This window comes from Telmatherina bonti, assembly GCF_933228915.1.
Source record: "Telmatherina bonti genome assembly, chromosome: 21".
Classification (NCBI taxonomy): domain Eukaryota; kingdom Metazoa; phylum Chordata; class Actinopteri; order Atheriniformes; family Telmatherinidae; genus Telmatherina; species Telmatherina bonti.
The window spans coordinates 3,358,341-3,378,191 of NC_136630.1; the positions used below are offsets into that span (position 1 = coordinate 3,358,341).

The window sequence follows — 19,851 nt, forward strand, 5'->3', positions numbered from 1 at the left end:
TCAGACACTGTGTGGAAAACTTTACGGCAGTCGGGGCACGGTGATCATTTTAATTTTCTACTGTTGTCACGGTTTCCTGTTGCAGTGCTGGAACTATCTGATCTGGTTGGAAGGTACTCTGGTTTGCTGGCTGCGGTCCACCAGTTCTTCCTTTCTCCTGTCGAGCTGGGTGGATTTTTTTCTTTCTCTTATGTCTACTCAGTTGTTTGTGGTCAAAAACAGACATCACAGTTAGAAGAAAATACTTTGTGGTCTCTTTGATCCTAAATGGTCTTTTTATGAAATCTCTCCCGAGAGTCATCACACGCCGAAGCTTTCTTAGCAGAGATCAAGTTAACTTTGCTTTACTGCATTTTGTCTTCACTTTTTATTCTTGTATCTAATATATAAAAGTATCTATACATACTATATATCTTTTCATTCACCCTTTACAAGGATCCCTTATTTAGCCAATGCTTCATATTGTTATGCTGCCATCTTTATTCTCATTACAAGCCGTATCATACATGAAATAAAAAGCAAAAAGACGGGTGTGGTGGGCGCCTTGCTTCACTGCGGTTCCGGGTAAACCTGGAACAGTTTGAGGAGCATCTCAGCAGACTCAGAGGGTTTCATAGCTGTCTGTAGTTCTCCACAAGTTCTTCTTCTTCTGTGTTAATGATAGTTCTGTGCATTGCTGCCGCCTCACAACTGTTCCACATAAAGTCACAGAAGTTATGGAATTTATTCTAGTTTTACAATTAAATATAAAAATGGCCAGTCTTCTGCAGAATATCAACACTTTAATATGAAATAGAAAAGGTTTTAATTATGAACCTACATGCATGAATAGTTTCACATGTTGACACAAATAAATGCATTTTCTGAAAAGAAAACAAATGTTTTCACCTTCATGTCATTTCTCTTGGTAATTATTTCAAATACTGATGGAATATTTTACATAACATAAATCTGTTTATGGATTCCCAAGCTGAAGCTGTTAAAGTATTTTTATGTGAAACAAACAGTTCCAGGCTTTTCCCTTTTTGTATGAGGTCAACAAGCCTTTAAATATCTGTGTTTTTGGTAAAATAATCTTCCATAATCATCGGAGCCAAGCGGCTTTTCTCCTCGTGGACTCTGGTGTGTGCTTTAAGATGCGTCGCACGCATAAGGCGTCTTCCTCGTGTGGACTCTCACGTGAGTCTTAAGGTTTGAGATTTGGTTAAATGTTTTGCCACAGGCGGCGCAGATGAACGGTTTCTCCCCCGTGTGGACTCTCATGTGCGTCTTAAGATTGGCACGTTGGTTGAAACTTTTTCCACAGTCGCTGCAAGCGAACGGTTTCTCCCCCGTGTGGACTCTCATGTGCGTCTTCAGCAGCGTGTTTCGGGAGAATCTCTTAGCGCAGACGTGGCAGCTGAAGGGTTTCGCTCCGGTGTGGACTCCTGTGTGCGTCTTCAGGTGTTCGTTGCGATGAAATCTGCGGCCACAGATGTGGCAGCTAAATGGCTTTTCCCCCGTGTGGACCCTCGTGTGCGTCTCCAGATGAGCCCTTTTGTTGAACCGTTTTCCACAGTCACTGCAAGCAAAAGGTTTCTCTCCAGTGTGGACTCTCATGTGGTTTGACAGAGTTCCCTGCTGGCTGAAACGTTGTCCACAGACGTCACAGTGAAATGGTTTTTCTCCTGTGTGGACTCTCAAGTGTTTCTTAAAATAAGACTCATAGATAAATGTTTTGCTGCAGTAAGAGCAGACAAAAGTCTGCCGCCCTGCGTGGACGGTCCGGCGTGACGTGGACGCCTTGCAGGCTTTAACATTCTCCGAGCAGCTGAAGGATGACGCTGAAGCGCTGCAACCTGAATCCTTGTTTACACCTGACAGAGGTTCGCTGGTCTCCTTCCAATCAGGGTCACTGTCTTCAGTTTCAGGTTCAGAGTCTGACAGAGGATCCTGCCAGTCGTCATCATCATCAATACTAACTTCAGCTTCAAAAACCTCTTTTTCATCGGTGTTTGGTTGGTTTGGATCTGGGTTCCTGGTTGGTTCTGGTCCTCCACAGTCCTCCTCATCAGTTCCTGGTTTTATCTGTGCATCTGAGCAGCAGGTTGGAGCTTCTGTCTCTCTGCTGTCTTCTGTTTTGATGTGATGAAGCTGTGAGGACTGACGTTCCTCTTCATCATCTTCACCCTTCACAGTAACGGCCGTGACGGAGAACCTGCTGCTGCTGGTGTCCTCCTGTCCGTCACGTTGCTCTCTATCCTGACTGTTCCGGAGTTCCTCCTCTTCCTCCTTTATGTGTAGCGGTTCCTGGTCCTGCTGGTCCAGACTGGACCAGGGAACTTCTTCTTTAACCGCCCACAGCGGCTGGACATCTGCAGGCAGCACTGAAAGATAAAAATGCAGTAAAGACAAAGAATTGCCGTTATTTGCATCAACCTGGACCAAACGGAACCAGCGGTTCAGATTCTGCTCCCCGGTTCACATGTAAGAAGGTACGTTAATGGATAAAATGAAAATCGCTTCTTATATTAATCTTCAACCTGTCATCATCCTCAGTAACCATTCAACACATTTATGCATCTACAGGATTAAAATTGATTCTATCAAATAAAAATATCCTTTATTCACTTAATACATCAAATAATGTGAGTAAAGTAACTGGAAACACTTTTACTGAGTAACTGTTCCATTTTTTTCACATTTTCATAAGATTTAACAGATTTTTTTTTTTAAACTTCCTTTTTAATCTGCATAATTTCTATCTTTTCTCTGTCTGGAATCTGTGGTTGTAAAGCGCTGTGTGAACTGAGTGGCTGGAGATCTGAATGACTGAGGAGGGGTGTATGAAGAGGGGTAAAGAATGTCAAAATCATAATAAAAACAAAACATGACTGATATCGAGACGAGAGAAATGTTGCACAGGAGGGTCAACGGTGATATGAAACCATCTGAAAGTGTAATTCAACCCGTAGTATGATCTGTAAACATCTGTTTTATGATGGTGCGCTGGCTAACTGTTAAAATGACAACATATAAGATCATTTTCAGACTGTCCTGATTTGATCTGATCGGTCCAGTTGCAGATCCATTCATCACTTTTCCTTCTGGCCTGAAACTGTTTTTATAGCTTTTTATTTACTGCTGTTTGTTCCTAGAACAGTTAATAAGCTACTGGAATACAGGTGATCGGATGTGAGGGACGTACCAAGGTCTTTGCTGTCTTGTGTCTCCAGTTCAGATGTCAACGCTGCAGACATGAAGCAGTCTGATCCGGGCCTTCTGGGGTCATCTGGTGAAGAGTTCCTCCTTCCAGACATCCCAGCATGGGATTCTTCTTGTGTCTGCAGCTCAGAGGTCTTTCTATAGGCTGTTTTTTCCTTCCAGATTTTAGGGCGTTTACAGTAAATCTCAGCTGCTTAAAACTGGAGTTGAACAAAAATAAACCACTGAACTAGATATTTATGAGAGAAATTATTTTTACTCAAATCTTAAAGGCTACATAATTGTACCTGCTAGGAAAAAAAAGCTCCAACTAACGTTAACAAAATAAAAACATTGCTGGGTTGAAAGACTTTTTCAGCAGAAAACCGCTTCAGTGTCCCAGAAAATGTGTCTCCCCCCCCCCCCCTCATGTTAGTTCCACCTGCAGAATCTGCCCTTATCTCTGCTGGATTTGTTTAGTTTAACCTGTGCTCCTGTTTCTTTGACAACTTTTATGTTAAAATGCGGCTTCTTGCAGCCGAACTGAAGCGAACTGCAGTAACTTATATCTATTATTATATTATATCTTGTGTTTAACCAGACCAGCCGGACGGCGCTACAGTTAGCCACATGCTAACAAACACGACGGTTTGTTTGTTCATGCTACAAACATCTTCCTTAGTATAAATATAACGGGGATATAAAACAGGCTTTTATAAAAAGTCTAAAGGTAAAACTGACCTCTTTTTCTTTTGATTTGGTCACACATTGACATGACTTTCATACTAAATTCTGGTGCTGCAGTAAAATCCGCCCCCCCTCCACATCCTTTTCCGTCAAAGTACGAGTTCGCTAAAATCCAGCCTTCAACATTCCGGGCTCGTTCACGGAGGAGCAACGGGAAACGTGAAGATTTTAATTCATAATAATTGACTATTATTCAAGAAAAGACTGCTAAACCCCTTAAAAAAAAAAAGAAAACTTGCTCTTCAAGAATAAATAAATAAATGCATATATTAACTTGACTTTCATGACTGTTTGTTCTATAATTACCTTTTGTTTTATAACAATAACTGATCAAATAAACCAGTTTCTTAGCTTCATGTATCTGTCCTTGCAACACACCTGTAGATGCAGCCATCCATTCCATCCATCTTCTTCTGCCACTTATCCGGGGTCGGGTCGTGGGGGCACCAGCCTAAGCAGGGAAGCCCAGACTTCCCTCTCCCCAGCCACATTTGCCAACTCTGCGGGGGGGATCCCGAGGCGTTTCCAGGCCAGCCGAGAGATATAATCCCTGCAGCGTGTCCTGGGTCTTCCCCGGGGTCTCCTCCCAGAGGGACATGCCTGGAACACCTCACCAGGGAGGTCCAGGAGGCATCCTGACCAGATGCCCGAGCCACCTCAACTGGTTCCTCTCGATGCGGAGGAGCAGCGGCTCTACTCTGATCTCCTCCCGGATGACCGAGCTCCTCCCCCTATCTCTAAGGGAGAGCCCGGCCACCCTGCGGAGGAAACCCATTTCAGCCGCCTGTATACGAGATCTGGTTCTTTCGGTCACGACCCACAGCTCATGACCATAGGTGAGGGTAGGAACGTAGATCAACTGGTAAATCGAGAGCTTCGCCTTCTGGCTCAGCTCCTTCTTCACCACGACAGACCGGCGCAGAGTCCGCATTACTGCAGACTCCGCACCGATCCATCTGTCGATCTCACGCTACATCCTTCCCTCACTTGTGAACAAGACCCCGAGATATTTAAACTCCTCCATTTGAGGCAGGACCTGACTCCCAACCCGGAGAGGGCAATCCACCCTATTCCGGCTGAGGACCATGGTCTCAGATTTAGAGGTGCTGATTCTCATCCCAGCCGCTTCACACTCTGCTGTGAATCGCTCAAGCAAGAGCTGGAGATCACGACCAGATGAAGCCAACAGGACCACGTCATCTGCAAAAAGCAGAGACCCAATCCTGAAGCCACCAAGCCAGATCCCCTCAACACCTCGGCTGCACCTAGAAATTCTGTCCACGTAAGTTATGAACAGAATTGGTGATAAAGGGCAGCCTTGGTGGAGTCCAACCCTCACCGGAAACGAATCCGACTTACTACCGGCAATGCGGACCAAGCTCTGACACCTGTCATACAGGGACCGGACAGCTCGTACAAAGGGGTCCGGTACCCCATACTCCCGGAGTACCCCCCACAGGAGCCCCCAGGGGACACGGTCTAACGCCTTCTCCAGGTCCACAAAGCACATGTAGACTGGTTGGGCAAACTCCCATGCCCCCTCCAGGACCCCAAAGAGGGTATAGAGCTGGTGCACTGTTACGCAACCAGGACGAAAACCACACTGCTCCTCCTCAATCCGAGATTTGACTATCCGGCGGCTCTCCAGGACCCCTGAATAGACCTTACCAGGGAGGCTGAGGAGTGTGATTCCCCTGAAATTGGAACACACCCTCCGATTCCCCCGTCTTAGAAAGGGGGACCACCACCCCAGTCTGCCAGTCCAAAGGCACTGTCCCCCATGTCCACGTGATGCTGTCAGCCAGGACAGCCCCACATCATCCAGAGCCTTAAGGATCTCATCCATCCCCCGGGGCCTTGCCGCCAAGGAGCTTTTTGACCACCTCAGTGACTTCAGCCCCTGTGGTGGAAATACTCTGGTCTTGAGAAGTTGTAATACATCTAAGAGTCAACTGTCTTCTTACAATGAGCATTTTATTATAAACTAATACAAGAACGTGCTGGAGCTTGGAGAGAGAACCCTCTCTGCAGATGCTGAAGTAACACCCGATTATAAACCATGCTTAACTCCTCCTAGTTGCTGGGCAGATCACAGAAAACAATCATTCTCTCATTCAGAGCTAAACGGAGATCACTAAGCATCAATTACTTACTATATTACCTTTTAACCTTTTAACCTTTAAACAACTGGTCAACAAGCAGCTGACAAAAACAGATGTGCTGCAGGGAACGCTCCCTGTCTCAGACTTCATCAGCACATTCCAGACAGAGATCATATGACTTAAAGAAAGTTTTGTGCATAGACACAAAACACAGCAGGATTACAGCAAATCAATGCATATATGTCTAATAGTTAATACAAACCAAACCCATAACAATTTTCCCCAACACTCCAGAGATAGGAGAGTCCACCCCTGAGTCCCCCAGCTCTGCTTCCTCATCGGAAGATGTGTTGGTAGGATTGAGGAGGTCTTCAAAGTATTCCTTCCACCGACCCACAACGTCCCGAGTTGAGGTCAGCAGCTCCCATCTCCACTGTACACAGTGTTGATGGAGCACTTCTTCCCCCTCCTGAGCCGCCGGATGGTGGACCAGAATCTCCTCAGTCGTCCGGAAGTCTTTCTCCATGGCTCCTTCCATGCCCGAGTTTTTCCCTTGGCGACAGCCGAAGCCGCATGCCGCTTAGCCCGTCGGTACCCATCAGCTGCCTCCAGAGTCCCACAGGCCAAGAAGGCCCGATAGGACTCCTTCTTCAGCTTGACGGCATCCCTCACTGCTGGTGTCCACCAACGAGTCCTGGGATTACCGCCACGACAGGCACCAACGACCTTACAGCCACAACTCCGGCTGGCCGCCTCAGCAATAGAGGCACGGAACACAGCCCATTCGGACTCAATGTCCCCCGCCTCACTCGGGACATGGTTGAAGCTCGCTCTGACGGGGGACTCAGGCAGACGTTCCCAGCAGACCCTCACAACACGTTTGGGTCTGCCAGATCTGACCGGCTTCCTCCCCCACCATCTGAGCCAACTCACCACCAGGTGGTGATCAGTTGAAGCTCCGCCCCCCTCTTCACCCGAGTGTCCAAGGCATGTGGCCGCAGGTCCGACAATACAACTACAAAATCAATCATCAAACTGCAGCCCAGGGAATCCTGATGCCAGGTGTACATATGGACACTCTTATGTTGGAACATGGTGTTCGTTATGCACAATCCATGACGAGCACAGAAGTCCAACAACAAGTCACCATTTGGTTTTGGGGAGGGGGTGGGGAGGCCCTCCAATACTATTCAGTATGCCCTGTAAGGACATACTGAATAGTATTGGATTATCAGCTGTGAGGTGGACTAAATATTTTTGTTCATTTTTATTTAATTTTCTGTTGTTTGTTTGCAGTGTTAGCTGATGGATGTGCTTTGTGGTGCCACTTTGGGTTTGTTCTTCAGGGTTCTGGGTGTGCTGGGGTTATTTAGAGGTGTATGACCAGTCTGGGCTTAAATCGAGGTGGGATTTCTCTCAAGTCTTTGTTAATAAAATTGCTTGTTTGTTTAAATACTGAGTTCTATGTTTATTCTTAGTTACTCCTGTAACAAACTTATCAGCAGATGGTAAGCATGTAAACATCTGGAACTTACTGGCTTGACTGCAGTCCTACAGATGTAAACGTTGCTTCAGAGATCCATCAGTAATGCTGACATCTCTAAAGGAGGACAATAGACCTACAGAAACGTGGGACTTATGGTCCTTACTATCTTGCGTCTCCTCCAGGTCAGATGTGGATGCTGCAAGTTTGGGGGACACAGAATGATGCCCTTTGGGACCATCTGGTTGTAGGACCCCCCTCTGAGGCATCGCCGCCGCTCAGTTCTGGTTCTGCAGCTCTGACATGGTTGTTTTTTCAGGTTTTAGGTCATCTACAGTGGACACTCTGCTGTGTTTCTGAGGTTACACAAATAACAACCAGTTATTCATTAAACCTCCTGACTACCTGCAGTCAACATCTAAGTAATGATTTGCACATAGAACATTGTCTACAGGAAAATATTCAGGCTTTATTGTAAATTATTGCAAGTTTTAAAGTTGTCTATCTTCAGGGGTTCAACAATGTTCATGTCTTTAAAGCTTCATAAATAAAAACAGTAGATGTATCCAATCTACTTTATTCATAAAGTTCATTTTAAGAACAGAAAATCTCCAAAGTGCACAGAGTCAAATATCAAAAAATAAAACTTAAATAAAATGTCATTGAAATAAGAACAAGCAAAACAATTTAAAATAAATAAATATGTTTATAAAATAACTAAAAAGAAGTAATAAGACACGGAGGACCACACAACTCACGCAGTGTTAAAAGCTGAAGAATAAAAATAATATATAAATTATGAATCTAAATTAACAGAAGAAGTCAGTCGGCTGTCGTGACGTTCATACGTTCACCTCTAAAGAACCAGAGCATCAAAGGTGTCGGCAAAGTCCGCTAGACTGGGTCTGACCGGGGACTCGGGTCAGGTGGGGGCAGGTAACGTTATTCCAGACTCAGACTCACTGGTCGGCTCCACGACAAACGTCAACCGAGGCGTTGGCGAGCTGTGAGCTGAAGCGGTCGTCCCTTCATGGAGTCGACGTCGTGATGCGTCTCTTACAGCTGCAGAAACAAACGGCTACAGAAAGACGACGAGAGCTGCAAGGCGCGGATACAAACCTCTAACTGCACGCATGCGTCCGCAGGTGATGGCAGGTTTGGTTCACCTGAACAAACGGCACAATAAACATCTCCAGTTTCTTTCAGAGACATGCATGTTAACTGGTTTCTCTAAATTGTCTCTAGGAGTGTGTGTGTGTGTGTATGGTTATTTGTCTTTCTGTATTGGCCCTGTGGTGGACAAGTGACCTGTCCAGGTGTACCTGTCTCTCCTCCAATGATTGCTGGGATAGACTCCAGCTTCCTAGTGGCCATTAGTTGAATTAAGCGGTTAAAGAAATGGATGTTTGTGAAGCGCAGTCAGTCGCAGGTTGACTGCCTGCCTGCGTAAACCTGGAGCTGATGGCGCGTCCTGCAGGGTATGTGAACTAAAAACAAACGGTGGAATCACCCTTTATAGATGAAGCCAACTTCAGCCTCGTCCTCCATGGACACATGAACACTCCTATCAGGGATGATTAGTGGAACAGCTGACACGACTGAAGACCGATGTCGCATATAAACGAGGACGGCGTTTAATTAAAGAGACAATCTGTCTCATTTACTGGTTGGTTTTCATGAGTCCTGAACAGCTGGAGCTACGACACCTCAGGCGGAGACACCTTAGTGTCCCCACCATAGACATATCTACATAGACGCCCCATTGAGTGCTGGGGAGTGGACCAGCGTCTCCACCATATTGGATGGGTGACCGCCATATTGGATGGGTCCGCATTCGAGTCTTGCTGCAGAGTCAACGTAGTTTCCCCACATAACTGTTTTCTGTGGAACAACACGTATATATTACACACAAACAAAAGACTTTTCTACATAACTGGTTTATAAATAATGTTAACACAGTGAATAATCTACTAAGTGATGAATTTTACTCCGATGAGGTGTTTATGGATAATTATGATATTGATGCTTCACAAAGAGTTTTACATGGTAGCATAATTACCTCCACCAAGGAGGTTATGTTTTTAACGGCTTTATCTGTTTGTGTTCAAGATAACTATAAAAGTTATGGACGGACTTTCATGAAATCTTCAGGACTTGTTGGAAATGTGAAAAGGAAGAACTGGTTTAATTTTGGTGGTGATCCAGATCACCGTTTGGATCCAGGAACCTTTTAAAGACCTTGGCAGAGGTTTACGCTGTGTTTTTCTGGGTAATTTCTGAATTCCACAGTTTTGATAAAATACTTTATTTTCAGACTTTGTACAGCTGTATCTCTATATTGAAATATGTATCTCCATATTTAAATTAATAAATGTAAATAAGAGTCAACAGTAGTCAAGAGAAAGCAGCAACTATTCCCGTATGTTGTTCAGCATACAGTTGCAATAACAGGAGAAATATTGAAAGCAGATCGTGTGGAATTACATTTCACAAGGTTGAATAAGAATTTATTTGACCAGATAAAGTAGATGGACAAATCTAAATGCATCAATAATCAATGAAACATATCAAATTAATTTAAACATTTATTTATACTGTAGCTACCTTTTCTTTGTTAAATAGCATTATAAAAATATTTTAGCACATTGTTTTTAATGTTTTATAGTGATCTGTATCATAACAATATCTCTGCCCTTTTGTAACAAACCAAACTGTGAGAAAAGTCAGGTAAAAACTGGTGAAGTTATTGTTGTGGTTGGACCTAAACCTTACAGATAAATGCATTGGAGGCGATTGGGGACCCATCCAAGATGGCGGCACGATGAGACGTCAGCTCGTAGAGGCAGCGTGATACGGCGTCTATGTATATCATGTCCATGTACAGGTTGGTTATCTCACCTATCCAGCTGAAAACGTCTCATCAGTTTCTCCTTCCTCACCTTCCTTTCATACACTTCCACCCTCCTGGTGTTAAACTTGTGTTGGTCCTGCACATAGACATGTTAATATGTAAATATATGTCTATGGTCCTGCAGCATCAGTTCGCTGCTTGCCGGTCAGTCCCACCATAATTTCCTTCCCTCTGCAACATCGCAGTGAACACCACCGTTCTGCTGTTGTGCCTAAAACAGCGGCGCTTTGCCGCTTTTGTTCCAGCTAAAATGATCCATTTGTCACAGTTTGGCTTCAAAACTGTCCTGCAATGATGAAAACTGGGATTATCGCTGCTGCTTTCAGCAAGTCCCACATGGTTTGTGTCCCCCGGCAACACAGCGCAGCAAACATTCAATTCAATTCAATTCAACTTTAGTTATATAGCGTCAAATCACGGCAATGCCATCTCAAGACGCTTTACAGACAGAGGGGAAAACATAATGAAAGCCAGTTCATAATAGCCTATATAAGGAAACCAACAGATTGAGTTGAGTCCAACTCAATCTCCCATCCTGAGCAAGCACACTGGCGACAGTGGGAAGGAAAAAACTCCCTTTTAACAGGAAGGAAACCTCCGGCAGAACCCGGCTCAGGAAAGGCAACCATCTGCCTCTGCTGTGTGGGGGGAAGAGGACAGAAAGACAACAGACAACAGGAACTGCTACTCCCGGCCAGGGAGACCTGCTGAGACAGGAGACATACATGTTAATGATGCAACACTGTTATGGGGGGATGGGGGGGTAAAAGAAAGAGATAAAGAGAAAAAGAAAGAAGCTCAGTGTATCAGGAAATGTCCCTCAGCAGTCTAAACCTATAGCAGCATAACTAAGGGATGCTAACCATCCCTAGCTATAGGACTTATCAAAAAGATAAGTCTTCAGCCTAGTCTTAAAGGTGGGGAGGGTGTCTGCTTCCCTAACACTAACTGGGAGCTTATTCCATAAGAGAGGGGCCTGATAACCAAAGGCTCTGCCTCCTGCTCGGCTCTTTGAGACTCTAGGAACCACAAGTAAGCCTGCAGTCTGCGAACGAAGTACTCTGCTTGGTATATAAGGAACTATGAGGTCTTTGATATATAGTGGTGCCTGGTTGTGGAGGGCTTTATATGTAAGGAGAAGGATTTTAAATTCTATTCTAGATTCAACAGGCAGCCAATGAAGAGAGTCTAAAACTGGAGAGATATGATCTCTCCTGCTGGTTCTGGTCAGGACTCTGGCTGCAGAATTCTGGATCAGCTGAAGGCATTTCAGGGCATATTTAGGACAGCCCAGTAATAGAGAGTTACAGTAATCTAGTCTCGAAGTAACAAAAGCGTGAACCAGTTTCTCTGCATCACTCTGAGACAGAATGTCCCTAATTTTGGCTATATTACGTAAATGAAAGAAGGCTGTTTTAGTAACCTGCTTAATATGTGGGCCAAAGGACAGGTCAGTGTCAAATATTACTCCAAGGTTTCTCACTGTAGCACTGGAAGCTAAAGTAATGCCATCCAGGTTCATTACAAAACTGGAAAATTTAGCTCTGAGTTTTTCAGATCCAAAGAGAATTACTTCAGTCTTATCTGAGTTTAAGAGGAGAAAATTTCTAGACATCCAAGTCTTTATGTCTATGAGACAATTTTGTAGCCTATCGGGCTGATTTGTTTCATCTGGTTTAAAGGATAAGTATAGTTGAGTATCATCTGCATAACAATGAAAGTTTATTCCATGCTGTCTAATAATTTTGCCTAAAGGGAGCATATATAGCGTGAAGAGTATTGGTCCAAGTACAGAACCTTGAGGAACTCCATGACTTACTGTAGTTTGTGAGGAGGACTTGTCATTTACATGAACGAACTGAAGTCTATCAGATAAATATGATTTAAACCAGCTTAACGCTGTACCTGTAATTCCAATCACCTGTTCTAGTCTCTGTAACAGAATGTTATGATCGACTGTATCAAATGCAGCACTAAGATCAAGCAAGATAAGTATGGACACAAGTCCTTTGTCTGAGGCCATAAGAAGGTCATTTGTAACTTTCACCAATGCCGTCTCAGTGCTATGATGAGCTCCAAATCCTGACTGAAACTCCTCGCATAAATTATTTCTGCTCAGGTGGGCATGTAGCTGAGCTGAAACTATTTTCTCCAGAATTTTGGACATAAATGGGAGGTTAGATATGTCTATAATTTGCTATCACCTCTGGATCCAGAGATTGCTTTTTAAGTAAAGGCTTGATTACAGCAGTTTTAAATGATTGTGGTACATATCCTGTCACTAAAGACATATTGATAAGATTTAGTAGTGATGTATTAATTAAAGGGAAAATGTCCTTAAAGAGGCTCGTTGGGAGAGGGTCTAAGATACAGGTGGATGGTTTAGATGAAGCTATTATTTTAGTTAATTCAGAGGGTTGGACAGGACAGAAACTATTTAGACACAAGTCAGATCCTGGTTCTAAGGATGCTTCGGAGACCACAACAGGCTCAACATTATAGGTAGAAGGAAGAGTATTGTGAATTTGATCTCTAATAGTGTCAATTTTATTCCTGAAAAAATACATGAAATCATCACAGCTAAGTGAGAAAGGAATACATGGCTCCACAGCGCTCCGGCTCCTAGTAAGCCTAGCTACAGTGCTGAAAAGAAACCGAGGGTTGTTTTTGTTTTCCTCTATCAATGATGAATAATAAGCTGTTCTTGCCGTACGTAAGGCTTTTTTGTATACAATTAAACTTTCTTTCCAGGTTAAGTGAGACTCCTCTAGTCATGATGAACGCCATCTGTTTTCCAAACGCCTTGATGCCTGTTTTAGAGCTCGAAGCTGGGAATTAAACCAGGGAGCCTTCATAATCTTACCTAATTTCTTCTTCTTTAGGGGAGCAACATTATCCAAGGTTGTACGCATTGAAGCTGTTATAGTATCAGCATGTTGATCAATCTGAGCAGGAGTAAGGCTTAAAGGGGGACTCTCAGTCATGCTAACACATGGTAGAGGTGAAAAAATTGATTCAATTGATTGTTTAAATTTTGTAATATTATTGTCTGATAAACATCTACTATAGTATTTATTTTTGGTCAGTGAGTAATCAAATAAAGTGAATTCAAAGGTTAATAAGAAGTGATCAGACAATACCGGGTTTTGAGGAAATACTTTGAGCTTATCAGTCTCAATACCAGATGTTAGAACCAGATCAAGAGTGTGACCATGAGAGTGAGTAGCTCCATGGACATTTTGTGAAAACCCAATTGAGTTTAGAATAGAGCTAAAGGAAATGTTTAAACTACCATTTTCATGGTCAACATGAATATTAAAATCACCTAGTACAATGACCTTATCAGTAGTCAGCACTAACTCAGACAAGAGATCAGAGAATTCGGTCAGAAACTCGGAGTAAGGTCCAGGTGGGCGATACACTAATGCTAAAAGGAGCGGTTTCTCTGAATTCCATTTTGGATGAGATAAATTTAATGTCAGGAATTCAAAGGATTTATAGTTAGTTTTGTGCTTAGGATTAATTAAAAATTCTGACTTAAAAATAGCTGCAACACCTCCTCCTCTGCCTGTAGTTCTAGGAATGTGAAAGTTTAAATAGTTAGCTGGCGTAGCTTCATTAATACTAACATAATCCTCTTGCTGTAACCAGGTTTCCGTAAGACAGGTGATCACCACATTGATTTATTCTATCAAGTCATTGACTTATAAAGACTTATTTGTGAGGGATCTAATATTCAGTAGGCCACACTTTATTGTCTTATTTTCAGATTTTATTAGATCTATTGTTTTTATTTTTATGAGGTTTTCACGATTAACCCGAGGAGTGTTTTTGTGTCATTTAACTCTTACTGCTGGGGAGGTGTATAAGGTCAGAATGGGGTTTTGGGTGGGCGGCGGCAGGTGGGAAGCTGCAGAAAAGTGTGTAGGACTACAATTCTGCCTCCTGGTCCCAACCCTGAGTTGTCAATTTAGCTGACTAATAAAAGAGTCCATATTGCTAGATAAGAGAGCGGCTCCATCCAACGTGGGATGGATGCCATCTCTCCTAATAAGACCAGGTTTTCCCCAAAAAGCGCTCCAGTTATCTATAAAACCCACGTTGTTATCGGGACACCACCTAGACAACCAGCGGTTGAAGGATGACATGCGGCTAAACATGTCATCACTGATTAAATTTGGCAAACATTAGTTCCCCCAATCATTTCTTCAAGAATAATTATTTGTAAATAAATGAAAACAAAAGCTAATTCTATTTTTTTTTTAAATTTATTTATGTTCTACCCTGGAGGAATATAAATATCAGTTTTTACTGAAATACTGTTCAGGTTTAATACAACAAATAGGACTAAAATTACCGTTACACAAATAAAAGCTGTGAATTCTATAAAACAGTACTGTAATAGTAATGTAAACACACACACACACACACGCACACGCACACACACACTTCTCGTCTTAAGAAATGAAAAGGAGCACTAAGAAATGAGGACTGAAAACAGATTTTTGCACAGCACCACAAATTCCACATAACCAGTTGTTTAAAGTGTTTTAATTACATTTTCATCACCAAGGATACAAAACATGTCCACCAGGACGATGTCAGGTTGAAACAATGCATTATTAGTTCCACAGGAGGAACTGATGTCTTGCCAAAGCCATTCATGTAAACTGTGACAAGTGAATAAAAGACAGAAATTTATTTGATATGGAGAGAAAAAAAAACCTAAAATCAGAGATCAGCAACATTTCAGCTGTTTTCCAGCTATCAGCATCGTTTCTACACATCATTATATACATTTTAAAAAACTGCATCTGTGACAGTAACCTCTCATTGCCATGTCACCCAGTCACTTTGTTTGTCTGCGTGTCTATAATTTGTTTTTAATCCCCATGCCCAGTCCTTGCGGTCCAGACAGAACCAGGTTCAGTTCCAGGCTTTTCCTTCCTGTTCAGGTTTCCAGCCGCCCCCGTTTGTGTTCAGGATGGAGACACAGAAAAGCCGTGATGTAATCCATCGTTTCGCTTGGACAGGCTGTGTTTTGTGAGCTGGCTTGTAGAACTGCAGTGATGATCAATAGAAGTGATTTGTTTTAATCCGATCCTAACCGCTTAGTCCAGGGGTGTCAGACTCCAGTCCTGGAGGGCCGGAATCCGGCAGGTTTTTGTTGTTTCCCTGCACCAACGCAGCTGATTGAATCAAATGCATCCAGCAGCTTCTTGTCAACCTGGTTTTAAGTTTTGGTCAGGTGTGTTGGAGCATGGAGACAACAAAAACCTTCAGGATACCAGCCCTCCAGGACTGGAGTTCGACACCTGTGGCTTAGCCAGATGAAGGGTGGCGGGAAGCTGGAGCCTATCCCAGCAGTCTGAAAGGCGGGGAACACCCTGGACAGCTCGCCAGTCCATCGCAGGGCTGTTTTGTGAATTGGCGCTGTACAAATAAAGTTGAGTTGAATTCTTAGGGAACTTGAAGTTCCTCCTTGGGTGAAACATTGATCGTGTCACAGCTGAGTTTCTGTTCTTCGTGGACGTGAACATGTTGCTGGAAATCTGAATGTTGGAGGAATCTTTCCCCACAGTGTTGGCAGAGAAACGGTTTGTCACCCGTGTGGACTTTCACGTGAGTTTTCAGGCTTTTTTCACAGGTGAAAGTTATCCCACAGAATTCACAGCTGAATTTTTTCTTCCCTGTGTGGACTCTCATGTGCCTCTTCAGATTGGTCTTCAGATTGAATTTCCTCCCGCAGCATTCGCAGCTGAATGGTTTTTCCCCCGTGTGGACCCGGATGTGCATCTCTAAACTGGACGGAGTTTGGAACCTTTTCTCACAAAAGTCACACTGAGGGTGACGTCCGATGTGTGCCTGAAGGCGCTTCTCTTCGGTGAAGCTTTTCCCGCAGTACTCGCAGCGAAACCACTCCTGTTTCTTGTGAACAATGGAGTGCTTGTTAAGAGTTCGCATGTGGGTGAATCTTTTCCCACACACATCGCAGGTGAACGGTTTCTCTCCTGTGTGGACTCTCATGTGTTTGTCAACGTACGACTTCCGAGTGAATCCTTGACCACAAACGTCACAAGCAAATGGTTTCTCTCCCGTGTGGATTCTCATGTGCTTCTTCAGGGTACTTTTCAGGTTGAATCTTTTCCCACAAAGGTCGCAGCCGAACGGTTTCTCGCCAGTGTGAACCATAATGTGTGATTTTAAACTGGACGGATTCTGAAACCTTTTCTCACAAAAGCTGCACTGAGGATGGAGTTCAACGTGTGCCTGCAGACGCTTCTCCTCCGTAAACGTTTTACCACAATACTCACACGTCAGGGGTTTATTGTTAGCGTGGGCAACATAATGTCTTTCCAGATTCCCCTTCTGGACAAACCTTTTCCCACAAACATCACAGCCAAACGGTTTTTCACCTGTGTGCCTCAAGATGTGTTTCTTTAGACTGGATGGATTTTGAAATCTTCGCCCACAAATGTAACACTGCGGGTGGACTTCAATGTGTCCCTGAAGATATTTCTCTTCTGTAAAACTTTTCCCACAATGCTCACAGGTGAGTGGCTTGTTTTTGGCGTGGACAACGGAGTGCCGTTCCAGATTCCCCTTTTGGGTGAAGCTTTTCCCACAGACGTCACAGCTGAACAAGGATTCCCCGCTGTGCTTGGCCATGTGGATCTTTAAATGAGACAGACACGTAAAGCTCCGTTCACACATCTCACACTGATGCGGCTTGTTTTCTGCGTGGACGATCAGATGCGTGTTGAGATTCTTCTTCTGCTTAAATCTTTTGCCGCAGACGTCGCAGTGAAATGGAAACACGTCGGTGTGGACCACCGTCATGTGGTGCTTCAGATGTGACCGAAACCGAAATATTTTATGACATTTACTGCACTTGTGTTTGCTTTGGTTGTTGGATGCTGGAGGAATCGAGTCACCACAGCTATCAAGGCCAGAATCTGGTTTGTTGTGTGTGTGAACCCTCCGGTGCTGATCGAGACTTTCCTTACAGCTTAACCTTTCGCCACAAACATCACAGTCCCACCACGTCTCACCCACATGCTCTCCATCTTCACTTTCAGGTTCAGAATTGGGTAAAGGCTCCTGCCATTCATCATCATCTTCATCATCATCATCATCATAGTAAATGATTTCCGTCTCAGAGGGGTTTAACGCGTCGTCATCGTTATTCAGCTCCGGTCCTCCATCAGGTTCTGTTTTCAGCCGTTTATCTGAGCTGCAGGTCGGAGCTTCTGTCTCTCCATTGTCCTCAGTTTTGATCTGATGAAGCTGTGAGGACTGAGGTTTCTCTTCATCATCTTCACTCTTTACAGTAACGATATTTAACGACAACCTGCTGATATCAGAGTCTTTCTGTCCATGAGGCCGAACTCCTTCTGGACTGATCCGCTGTTCCTCCTCCTCTGTCTTTATGTGATGGGGTTTTAGGTCCTCCTGGTCCAGCCTGGAGCTCCACGGAACCTCTTCTTTCATCACCACCAGCTGCTGCACATCTGCAGGCAACACAAACACACAGAAACATGAAGGACTTCTGTACGTTTCTACATCTTTACACCAAACCGTAGTAGTTGTGATATGATTCAAATATCACAAAGAAAAGGGGGTGAGGGTTTATTTCTTCAAAAGAAAGACAAAAATCCTAAAAAAGTCAATTAATGACAGTAAGACACCCCTACTTGCTGCCACCTCAGTGCTGCTCCTGGGGGGGGGCTCCCAAACAAACCGCTTCAAGGTGACGGAGCGAAGAGCGCTTCAAAGAACATCCGATAGCTGAAGAGGACTCTCACACTTTGTTCTCAGTGGGCAACCAGTCCTGAGCTGAACCCCTTCTTGTTTTCCTGAGTCTATGTTCAGAACCAGTATGTCTCACAGCTACGTCGTCCTCCGAGAGGAGGATCCAACCAGAAACAAGCAGCGGTTAACGACAGCGTCACCACCTGAAGACGGCTGATGTTCGACATGAACAGCAAACACAAGACTTTGTCTCAAAGTCGATGGTTTAGGACAGGAGTCCTCGAGGGCCAGTATCCGTCAGGTTTTTGTTGTTTCCCTGCACCAACACAGCTGATTAAAATAAAATGGATCCAGCCGCTTCTTGTCAACCTGTTTATCAGTTTTGGTCAGGTGTGTTGGAGCATGGAGACAACAAAAACCTGCAGGATACCAGCCCTCAAGGACTGGAGTTTGACACCTGTGGCTCAGGACAAAAGTCCATCAGATTTGTAGAAAATAAAAGTTTTTAAAGTTTGCTGGAATTAGATTTGCCTGAATTTACAGTCGCATTGAGAAAAGTCTTCACCATAAGACCGACGATACTGTCTGATGATGCTACAGATGAGCTGCACTCTGTTTACAGACCCTTCATGATGCAAGACAGGATGGAGTAGTGAGGAACTGTTACTGCAGACCCAGCTGGAAAACACGCAGAGCAGCCCTGACGGAGATGTTCTGATGAAAATGTCAGGAATGTGCTTTAAATACAGCCACCAAAGGGACAAATGCAACATGTTGAATACCAGGGTTGTCAAACTCCAGTCCTGCAGGAATCCGGCAGGTTTTTGTTTTCCAACTCGCCTGATTTAAATCAAATGGATCCAGCCGCTTCTTGTCAACCTGTGTGTTCATTTCAGTCAGGTGGCCTGGAGCATGGAGACAACAAAATCCTGCAGGATACCGAGGACTGGAGTTGGATACCTGGGACGTATGTAAACTGGTTGGACTTCGTCAAAGGAAAACAAAGGCTGGCTAAAGTGAATCTGCAGTTCCATGGTGTCCAAAGTCGGTCCTGGAAGGCCGCTGTCCTGCAGGTTTCCATATATTCCTCTTCCAACACAGCTGGCTTCTATTAAATGGATCCAACAGCCAAATAAATCAGTCCTACCTCTGATTAATTTGACTTAGGTGTGTCTGAGCAGGAATACATGGAAAACCTGCAGGATTCTGGCCCTCGAGGACCGGAGTTGGACACTCCTGTTCTAGACGATGAATGTGATTTAATTCCTGACGTATCCAACAATCAGACTCCCTCACAGAGCCGGAGTTACTAAAAACAATCGACACAAACCAACGAGCGACTTTCTGGGATCCTTGTTGTCCCGTGTCTGCTCCAGTCCTGATGTGGACGCTGCAGGTTTGGGGGCCACCAAGCCGAGTCCTCTGGGGTCATCTGTTGGAAGGAACATCCCTCCTCCAGCTGAGATTGTTCTCTTCATCATCCTCTGAAATGAAATGAACGTTGTCAGTTTTCTTTCAGAACGTTTTCCTCCCACAGCTCTCGTTCACTCTAAATGCGCCAAATGTCAAACACTCCAGTTTTCATGATGTGAAGGATCTGCAGTGCTACCTGGAAGTGTTCTGAACATCTGTAGTCTCAAGCAAAATGTCTGCAAATCAGAGGCTGAAATGTC

At 44.1% G+C, this 19,851-nt stretch overlaps 2 protein-coding genes across 2 annotated transcripts; both read right to left on the reverse strand.

Annotated features, from left to right (window-relative positions):
• Window positions 1–904: 904 nt before the first annotated feature.
• Window positions 905–3,328, reverse strand: LOC306771237 (uncharacterized protein). The gene is made up of 2 exons (XM_079260354.1): window positions 3,188–3,328; window positions 905–2,366 (listed from the first exon to the last, which is right to left on the reverse strand). Exons 1-2 carry the CDS (start codon window positions 3,297–3,299, stop codon window positions 1,132–1,134), a joined length of 1,347 nt encoding a protein of 448 aa, XP_079116480.1. The 5' UTR covers window positions 3,300–3,328; the 3' UTR covers window positions 905–1,131.
• Window positions 3,329–15,886: 12,558 nt separating this feature from the next.
• On the reverse strand, window positions 15,887–19,656 carry LOC306771824 (uncharacterized protein; the record flags this gene model as incomplete). Its single annotated transcript, XM_079261143.1, has 2 exons — window positions 15,887–17,937; window positions 19,509–19,656. 2 exons carry the CDS (start codon window positions 19,654–19,656, stop codon window positions 15,887–15,889), a joined length of 2,199 nt encoding a protein of 732 aa, XP_079117269.1.
• Window positions 19,657–19,851: the final 195 nt, after the last annotated feature.